Source organism: Anguilla anguilla, chromosome 1 (assembly GCF_013347855.1).
Source record: "Anguilla anguilla isolate fAngAng1 chromosome 1, fAngAng1.pri, whole genome shotgun sequence".
NCBI classification, from domain to species: Eukaryota; Metazoa; Chordata; class Actinopteri; order Anguilliformes; family Anguillidae; genus Anguilla; species Anguilla anguilla.
The window spans coordinates 40113423-40123958 of record NC_049201.1 but is presented as its reverse complement, the minus strand read 5'-3'; the positions used below and the strand labels follow the sequence as shown (position 1 = coordinate 40123958).

At 38.7% G+C, this 10536-nt stretch overlaps 1 protein-coding gene across 2 annotated transcripts; it reads right to left on the bottom strand.

The window, feature by feature from the left end:
- Positions 1-232: 232 nt before the first annotated feature.
- Positions 233-6374, bottom strand: haus2 (HAUS augmin like complex subunit 2). 2 transcript variants are annotated; one of them, XM_035386415.1, is made up of 7 exons: positions 6261-6374; positions 5947-6054; positions 5731-5826; positions 5574-5643; positions 5282-5414; positions 3900-4008; positions 233-614 (listed from the first exon to the last, which is right to left on the bottom strand). In XM_035386415.1, exons 2-7 carry the CDS (start codon positions 6031-6033, stop codon positions 492-494), a joined length of 618 nt encoding a protein of 205 aa, XP_035242306.1. In that variant the 5' UTR covers positions 6034-6054; positions 6261-6374; the 3' UTR covers positions 233-491. The 2 variants fall into 2 exon arrangements, with proteins under 2 accessions (XP_035242306.1, XP_035242315.1); XM_035386424.1 differs by having other exon boundaries at positions 6242-6341.
- Positions 6375-10536: the final 4162 nt, after the last annotated feature.

The following is a 10536-nucleotide window of genomic DNA, read 5'->3' as shown; positions in this document are numbered from 1 at the left end:
GGAGCACATGCATCAACAAATTAACCTCATTAGCCTCAAGACCTAATGCACACAGCAGAATGGACGCTTTACATATTGTAATAAATAAATGTTTCGTGTTAAAATAAATAAATAATATTTCTGGGCTAAACCCAACATATTAAAATTGTCCTTTCAGGAATAAACAAAGAAACACAGGACAGAATGATGGCATGTTGTTTGAAAGAAAAAAGAAAAAACTACAATACGATTATTTTATTTCATTTCAAAATTTAATTAGAGGATAAACCCCATCTTGCACCATCTTGTTTTCAAGGGGGTCCTCAACATTAAGGAATTAAGGATTAAGGAATGGAATTCCACCTAAAAATACAAATTGTAAATAAGCAAAAATCAACTGTACTGGGTAAGCATATCACTAGATGTGCTGCTGGACCTGCACTGGCTGGTAACTGAAGCGCGAGGTCAAAGAACACATGCACATTTTGGATCCTGGTTGGTTGGTCTTGGACTCAGGTGGAGGTCTGGTTATTAGTGGTGAACATGTGGTGCTGCAGGTCTTTCCACTGTAACACCTGTCCAGCCAGCTCCTCAACCTCAGCCACTTGAGTCAGCAGCTGGGCCACAGCATTGTCCTAAGGCAGAAGGGAGTCCCACAGATTTGATTACGTGACCAACACAAAGGAACTTTACAATGAATATAAAGGTTAGGAGCAACAGTCAATCCATCCACAGCTGAGATTACAAATTACAGCTCCACAACACAACAAAGGATTAACAAACTACAAAAGATGTTTCAGGTTGACTTCACGTTTAGTGGACAAAGGGGCCATATGTGAATTAATATCTGAAATTCTGAGCTCATATCAGGAAATTCTGGTTCTTTTAAAAAAAAAAAAAAAGAAGTCATATAGTAAGAGGCCCTAATCAAACCTGATATATGCAAAAAGTAGACTTAAGTCCAAAATTGCACACCTCGTTAATTTAAGCGTATTTAACAATCAAACAAAAGATTCACTCAAATATCCTAACCAAGACCAATACATAAATGATTACTAATTTATTTTGAGATTATTATTGTTCTTTGCATCATAACCTTGTGCAGTATTTTCCTATATGCACATTTATGATGATGTATAATAAGTTCAGTCACGCAAAGATTCTGCAGTTTAAATGATGAGCAGCAGATTTTCGTCAAATCATTTTTCTAGCCTGAATTATGCGTTGTGAATTCAAGACACTAAAGGAGAGGTTTATAGCCCACCGTTTAAGCTTTTATTGAACTTGTATTTGATATCAACAGTTAAATTTTAACTAGTTAAATTTTAACTTTTGATAAAGAATTACAGTTCGTGAAATCTTCATTTTTTGTGCTCCAATGTCTTACAACCTGCTCAAAAAATGGTAGGCTATTATTCTTGTGACAGTGAGATTTATTGTAAAATTCTAGAAGCTGGGGAAATATTCCCACAGTAATGTTGTTTTAAAGATATATAGCCAAACTGGGAATGACATGTTTTGTCACCAGAAAGAAAAACATAACTCACTGACAGGATGCTCAGAATTAGTTATTTGTGTATGAAATTATGAATAATAAGGAAATGTGATGACACTTGTAATGAACATTCAATTCGTCAAACGTGATGAGGCTCTTCTGTGGCTTGCATCCTGGCCCTCTGAACCAAGTTTGCCATGTGCGCAATTAATTCATTGCTTGACTGATGATCAAGAAATGTAAATGGAAACTGGTGTTTTACATCCCAGGGTACACAACCAATTCAGGCTTTATGCATCAGTAAGGTTAGGCATATCTTCGTAGGGAAATTTCCAACGGGGTGAAATGGGTCTCAATTCAAATGATCCACTCACTCCCTCACTCCCTCCCACTCGCTAAACGCAAGTGTATATTTCTTTTTTATTGGTACCGTATGTGCGTAACATCCTCTAAAAGTGAAGTTTGCAAGTGAAGTGTATGATAGGTGGAGCCAAAACTGAATTTGGAAGCAACCACTGATAAGTGAATTTCACAGAGTTAAATGCACCAGTTTCAGTGAATGGTAAAAATGGTAAAATGTATAAGTCTAACATATTTAATCAAGATATAGAAATCAAGTTGACATTTGTCATCAAAATAAAAGCCCATGACTATCAAGAAGCTATGTTTAACATTCTAAAACTCACCATCTCTTGAAAAAGAAATTCTGTCATTGAACATTAAATATCTCAGGTTTTTTCAAGACGTGTTGTTTGCTTGTTTTTTTGAATAGGGAATCTTGTGTTTTATCTGGGTATTTTGCAAAGTGGCTCTGCCAAGTGGCCATTTGCTGCCGCTATGGTGTCTATATTAACACTGATCTGATCATTTTAAACCCATTTCACCCATCAAAAATGTGAAGTGGAGATGAACACATTTTCTGAGGTGACCTGCAGCTTTATTATTTAAATAATACATGTTTTTCTCATTTCAACACGCAAACCTGCAGGGAGTAAAAAGAATGCGCTCTCATCAAATATGAACAAAATACAGGCTTCACAAGCCCTTAAATTTCATAGTCTTTAATAATTTAAGTCAAATTTGTCACTAATGTTACCATAACAGCAGAAAGAGCACTGGGCATCAACACTGTTGACAACGGCTGTCAAATGTCTGATTACAACACCTGACGACAAACATCTTGATCCCAGCACTTTCCACACCCTTTATAGGCCTACATTGTTGCACTTTGTTTCTTCCAGAATTTGGCTATTGTTAAAATGCATATGCCTATACAAATAACACCATAGGCTATGTTAAGGTTGACAGTTACCATCCAAAAGACAACAAAAAAAAAATCACAGAAAGCACTAAAAGCAGGAATGGTAAAATGGGGAAAGTCACAGAATCTGTGGCACCTGTCACTTCTGTGACAAACACCCAGCCTTACCAGTATATCCCAATCACATGAAATCCCCCATTACGTAAAATTATTTTTCTTATCAGGGGATTATTTGGCCTTTTTTGTAATATTGGGGGGTTGAACCCCCCCATCAATTACACCCTTGCTACCATAAATAAAAACACACCACTACTTGAATCAGTGCAGATCACGAGATTAAAACTTTTAAAAATAAATCAAAAAAAGGCTTTGCTATATTTTTTCCAGAACAATTGTATGCTTCTTCATTAACAGCACAAGTGTCAAGTTATAGTCACAAAAGACTTAACACTGTTGGACTTGGAGAGAGAGGCTGTGGTTTTTTGCGCAAGAGTAGGCTACATTGCACAGGAGTATATTCGGGCTTAACAAATGCCAGTAGGTCCCCGAAACCCATCACCCTCTACCATGCTTACTGGGAGCATGTCTTTTGTTACCATTTTACAATTAACTCTGTTGTGGTTTCAGCCAGTGAGCGGTCACACTGACGCTGCCTCACTGCGAAATTGGATGCTTCTTTACTATGGCCCCAGGGCCTCAACTGTTTGGTTCTTAGGTCGGGTAACATCATAGATGTCGACGTATGGTATGCAAATTTGGCTACATATATTTTTCCCAGAACAGTATTTTCATTCAGCCTTTCAAAATCATTCCACACAACACTTTTGTAAGCTGAACAGCTTTTCAACAGATCAGTAAAGTGACTGACAAGTCCTGCCCACTCCCTCTATTACCCATTTAGAGCAGTAGCCTAGGTAACATAGGTGATCTTTTATTTTGAACAATTTGAAAATTTAAAAAAAAATAGGGGGGGGGGGGGGGGGCGCTTATTTAATTTAACTGTTGACATGCGAGTTTGCGGCTGTAAATCAACAAATCGACAAATTGCTCACATCCCATTAAGTTCTTTGCTATTTAAATACCACTGTACTCCCACACTCAAGAAACCAACAGTGGAAAAACCATCTCCAGACACTTCACTTAGGCAGCGTTTCTGGGACCTACCAGGCTGGTCATGGTCGGGCCAAGGGAAGGGAAGGAGCGAGTAATCTTCACCTTGCTCTCCATGTTCTCAATCAGGTCCATCACCATACCTATGAGCTCCACCACATACCTACATTACATGAGTGCATTAAAGCAGACATTTCATTAAACACATAACACATATGGTCAACTCTTAATATTAAGCCTGAATGACATACAAGTTTACTGTTGTCAGTTAAGATCATATTCCATTTACTTCAAAGGGTAGAGCTCTGCTATCCACAGTAAAGAGTTTTAACATCGAAATCCAGACACTTTTGTATTAATAATGTGCCAAAACACATTCATATTGTACATTTTCCTATCCACCTTGAATTTATCATGATATAGGAACCACGCATTTTGCTGACTGGCACAACAGCTTTCTTGCCACCTCTGAACAAATGACTCTTTCAACTAGACGTAAAGAACCTGTACAGTGAGTGCCAGTTTTACAGTTCTCTGTGCTGGACATAGCTGTATGCTACTCTCTGGAAGAACATTAACAACCATTTCCCAGGGATGCACAATCATACTGGGCATGCGTCGATTGATCATTGCTTAAAACAAACTTATGGGCATCGGACCGATGCAAATATAATGGCTCATCTCATGATGAAACATAACGAAAAGCAGTCTTAAAAAGTAGCCATCTGAACCTCTTATTTATAACAGCCAGACTTACAACAAAACCTACAAGCACTCAGTAGCTCTCTATTTATAACCACAGGGCCTGAGGCTTGTAAGGAAGATTAAATATTTTGTGATAATTAAAAATTTGTTCCATTTTTCATTCATAAGTTGCCATCTGTGCTCTTCTACTCTTTCCATGAATTTGGAAATGTGGCTACAGTTGGCATTTGTGCTATAATGCAAAAAACTGGCATTGGCACTAATATGATGAAACATGCTTGTTACTGAAACTTGCCCCAGAATTTGCACATCCAGCATCCCAACCACTTCCCTCTGCTCAACTGTCAGCTACACATCATACAGTAACGAGCGGTTTAAAAGCCCTGAAAGCTATCAGCAGTAATACCCCCCCGCCCCAATTTTCCCCACCCCCACCCCACATATTCCAAGCACAGCAGACACTGAGACATTTAGACTGTGGTTACATTAGCTATTGTACCTAATTTTATATTCAAAAACACCAACCATCTTAAAATACTGTACGTTTACAAAACAAATGGCCTGGGTTAAAAATGAAATGGTTTCATCGCCTGTTTCTCTGCATGGTTCAATACAGTTACTGTACAAAAGGCTGCAACTGTTTTAAATTGCCTAGCTCAGTTCTAAATTGACATGCTGTATACAGCTGTATTGTCCTGTGCATGGCCAACCTGGCCTGTTCTTGCTCTTACCTGTGCAGATTGGCCTCTATGGGCAGGTTCTGCAGGCACAGAGGCTTCATCAGTCTCTGACGTAGACTTGCCTGCTCCCTGAGAACCTCCTGCAGATGTGAAGTAAACTGCTGCAGGGCAGCAAATCTCTGGCCTACATACACACAATGAGAACACTGGGTCAGGGTGCCATGTCTAAAACATTCACGTAAACTTTACATGAGAATTTGACCTATTTTTGTGCAGAGACTGTTTGTGATTAATCTTATTGTCCAAGGCATTAATGTGTAAGAGTGCCCTTGTATTAATTTACTCAGGAAGAAACTGTGGGTTACGTCTGCGCTCTCTTTCTCAAGCTTCAACAGCTCCATCTCCAGGTTTTTCTAAAACACAAAAAATACATAAATATGGAGTTTTAAAGCTGAAAGATAAGCACAAACATATGAAGATGTCTTTGCATGGGCTGTTACCACGTCAAACTGCCTTTTCAAGTCCGCAACTTGTTCAGCTACAATGAGACGTGGAGAGAACACGTTGGTGTCTCTTGGGACCGCGTCAAGATCCCGCTGAACGAAGAAATACGTGGGTGAAATTAAATTGGTTCCCTGCAATGCTCTAAAATCAATAAATATGCCAACATCGATCTTAAGAAAGGAAAATCAGTATGTATCATCCTCTCGACCTACCTGAGCCAAAACACCTGATGCAACACATCTCGCAAGGACCTGAGCAGCGGGAGTCACGGAATATGGCACAGGGTCCCAAGGATTCATTTCGACACCAACACCTTGGATCTATATGCAACAATGCGCATATCAAGTCAGCTTGCTGGTTAATGCTAATTAGTTGTCGTCGTACACAAAAACGTTAAACGAATAGTAGCTAGCTTGACGTATGTGATTCAATTTAGCCAGATCGCTTATATCTATTTAGAAAACGACTATTCCTGAAGCTTAACGTTTGTTCGTTTGGCTAACATACCTAGCTAGCTAGCTGTTACCTGCTAAACATTACTGTCCCGCTTTTCCCACTGCAAACATTCAATTCAAAGACAGCCCGCCTGAAGAGCTCCGCGAAGCTGGCAACAATTGGAGACTTCCGGTTAGAGGATTTCAAACTAAAAGCTCGATAAATGCAATGATTTTTTAAGTGCGATTTTGTCGTTTTTCTTCTTGTAACTAATACAGTTGGATATAATTACACTTTATATACTTATATTTAAACCCATACCTTTAACATTACAGAGTCCTTTCTGGAAAATCACGTTCCCAGCAATTGCTGCTGGTGTTTTAGTGTAGCCCGGCCATGCATTACTATACACTGTCAGTTCAGTACTGGCTCATTGTTTACCAGATTATTGCCAAAACTAAAAATTGTTACCAAATGAAAGGGGTATACATTTACTCTACAGACCCATACCTATAACATTATGTAGTCATTTCTGTGAAATCATGTTCCCAGCAATTGTTGCTGGTGTTTTAGTGTAGCCCGGCCATGCATTTCTATACACTCTCAGTTAAGTAAGCTTGCTGTGGGGATGACTAAAACACCAGCAACAATTGTTATGAACATGAACTGACAGTGTATGGCAATGCATGGCCGGGCTACACTAAAACACTAGCAACAATTGCTGGGAACGTGTTTGCACAGAAATGATTGCATAATTTAAAAAACATACATACAAAGTAATATTCCAGGCTTAATTTAAACCAGCCATACAGCAAGCTAGTAATTTAAACCAGACAAATAGCAAGGAAGTAGCTAGTAATTCAAACCAGCCAAATAGCAAGATAGCTAGTAGCTAGCGATTGTGTACAAATTGTATCTGAAATGTTTTTAAATAAAGGGATGCCTCTATCAAAGCTCAGAAACCGTAGTTACTGTAATGTTATTCTTCAGGACTAATTAACGCTATTAACGTTAATTCTGTGCTTGTATTTTGATAGAAACTCACCGGAGGTTTTGACCGGAATTTATATACAGGAAGTCTAATTTTTGCTAGCTTCACGGAGCTCGCCTGAAGATAGACACTTTCGGTTGTCGTGTTCTTCTTCAGTGTCATGTCGGGTGACTTACAGCTTTGTGGTGAGTTACCGCCACCTTCTGAACTGGAGTGTGGGTCTGGATCAGAGACTGTAAAAAATAGGTCTGGATATTTGTTTCCTTCTACATACAATAATTGAAAGTATTGTGTTCAAATTCGATCAATAAAACCTGTATTCTTTCGGAAGTCAAATAGGTGCTTTCTCGATTCAAGTACATAGCGTGTCAACAGCATTTTTTCTGACGGTCTTAACGTCAGTTGCTCTCTATCTTAATTATATTTGGACAATTAACCCAAACTTACTAAATGGTTTCTTGGATTTTACCAAGGTCACATCTCCCATTGTTGTGTGATTATTCATTAAAACAGTGTGGTATTTAGCCCCATGTGCCCAAATCTCATTCTAGAAACAGTTCACTTCCTCCCTTCTCAACAACCACGGAGGCAGTACAGGAAATGCTACTGTTGGATGTATAGGCATTTTTCAAATACCCATCCTAATTGCCTTTTCCTCAATAAACCAGCCAAAGCTTTGAGTCTTTCTTTTTTCCTTTTCCCAACAGGGATCTCTAATACTCTTCAGGTCAGATGGATTTCCACCTGCCCTCACACATTTACCCAATAAGTTAAAGAAAGCTCAAATCTTCTCAATTCTAGTGGGGTCTTTCCCATCTCCACCTGTATTGCTGCCATTGGCGTTGTTTTCATTGCCTCTCAGATTGACTTTGAATTATGTCCATCACTGATCTTATTAACCCTATTCATACAGTATGGTCTTCATTGATAACTTATCTATCTCCTATGAGACATCTCATAACATTTAGCACTTTCTTGTATTTATCTATTATATTCTTTATATGTGTTGCCCATGTGAGTTTTTTATCAAACAGATTTTATAGTCCTAAAATTTTAAACTATCCACACATTCTAGCTCTCTGTCATAGAGCTTTAAATATAGTTGTTAGCCAATCTTTTTTCTGTTGAAAAAGAGTGTTTTGGTTTTCAGTACTGAAAACCTAAAGCCCCATTTCAGCAGTCATTCCTCTACTTTTCCTATTGCCTCTTGCATTTTCCTTACAATAAACTCTACATTTCTCCCTCTCTTCCACATTGCCACATCTGAAAACAAAGAGAACGCTAATAGAACTATCTACAGTACATTAGAGAAGACATCATTATCATTAAGAAAAATAACACAGGACTGATAATGATTCCCTGAGGGTTTCCAGTCTCCACCATATACCTCATTGACAAATCCCTACCTCTCTCACTGAAATGCACCTTTCTGATAGAAATGTTTTTATCTATCCAAGTGCTCATCCTCATTCCATTCTGGTGTAATTTCATAATCCAGCCTTCCTTCCATATCATATCGTAGGCTTTCTCTATGTCAAAAAAGACTACTATCATACTTTCCCTATTTATCGGAGCCCTTCTCACCTCATGTTCTAAGCATAAAGTTGGATCAAATGGTAACTCTTCCCCTTCTAAACCCACTCTGTCATCCTGCAATACCACCACCTGTTTCAGTGTAATAAATCAATCTTTCATTTATCATTCTCTCCACAGTCTTACATAAATATGAGGTTAATGCTATTGGTCTGTAGTTTGCTGGATTACTGGGGTTTTTCTCTGGTGTACTAATTGGGAAAACCACTGCTTCCTTCATATCTTTCATATCCTTTAACTATAAAGTCCAAATTTGTTTTCAAATCCTCACTGCTGCTTTCACAGTAATGTTAATCTTTTTTTTTTGTTTTGGCCTGTTCAGAACAATTAATACCATATGCCATAAGCAAAACCAGTCTATCAGAACTCAACACTAACTATAGTTTATTTAACTGACATCTCCTGGGATCTGCATTTAAGTGAATTCCTTGTGTCCCTAGCCCTTCTCTCACTGTCCACCATCTTAACTGCCTCTGCATATTGGTATGGCAGGTATGCCATCCCACCAAGTTATGCCTTAGTGGGGCGGCATGCCCCATACCTATACAGCACTGAGAGTTTGGCACTTTTCAGGGTTTCCTACAGAAATAACCACAATGACCACAGACTCTCAGCCCTTAAAAACATCAATTTCTGACAGAATTCACAAACAACTTCACACGTCCGCACAGCAGTCATGTGTCTTTTACTGAGGAGTGGCTTCCGTCTGGCCACTCTACCATAAAGGCCTGATTGGTGGAGTGCTGCAGAGATGATTGTCCTTCTGGAACCTTCTCCCATCTCCACGGAGGAACTCTGTTGCTCTGTCAGAGTGGCCATCAGGTTCTTGGTCACCTTCCTGACTATGGCCTTTCTCCCCCGATTTCTCAGTTTGGCCGGGCAGCCAGCTCTAGGAAGACTCCTGGTGGTTCCAAACTTCTTCCATTTAAGAATGATGGATGCCACTGTGTTCTTCGGGACCTTCAATGCTGCAGAATTTTTTTTGCACCCTTCCGCAGATCTGTACCTCGACACCATCCTGTCTCGGCGGTCTACAGACAATTCCTTCAACTTCATGGCTTGATTTTTGCTTTGACATGCACTGTCAACTGTGGGACCTTATAAAGACAGGTGTGTGCCTTTCCAAATCATGTCCAATCAATTGAATTTACCACAAGTGGACTAAAAATCAAGTTGTAGAAACATCTCAGGTATGATCAATGAAAACAGGATGCACCTGAGCTCAATTTTCAGTGTCATAGCAAAGGGTCTGAATACTTATGTAAATGTGATATTTGAGTTTTTTTATTTTTAATAAATTTTCTAAAAAACAGTTTTCGCTTTGTCATTATGGGGTCTTGTGTGTAGATTGATGAGAATAAAAATTAATTTAATCAACTTTAGAATAAGGCTGTAACATAACAAAATGTGGAAAAGGGAAGGGGTCTGAATACTTTCCGAAGGCACTATAGGAAGTTTGGAGTGGAGTTATTTGAACACGCTACAGTAAAATTCCACAAAAATAGGGTCAGAGGTAGATCCTGACATTTTCTGTCATGAACAAGTGGCAAAAGTTTGAGAAGTTTTCATTTTGGGAAAAAAAATTCCAATCCAGAATTTCACTTTTTCCATAAACCCAATTTTTTTACGTAGAAAATTTGGAGTAGGATTACTTGAAAACGCTGCAGTAATATTATACTCAAATTGGGTAAGAGCTACTGCAGCACCTGTAGTCATAAACAAGCGTCAAAGATTTGAGACCTTTTCATTTTGGAGAGAAATTCCAATGTGACCCTTTTTCAAT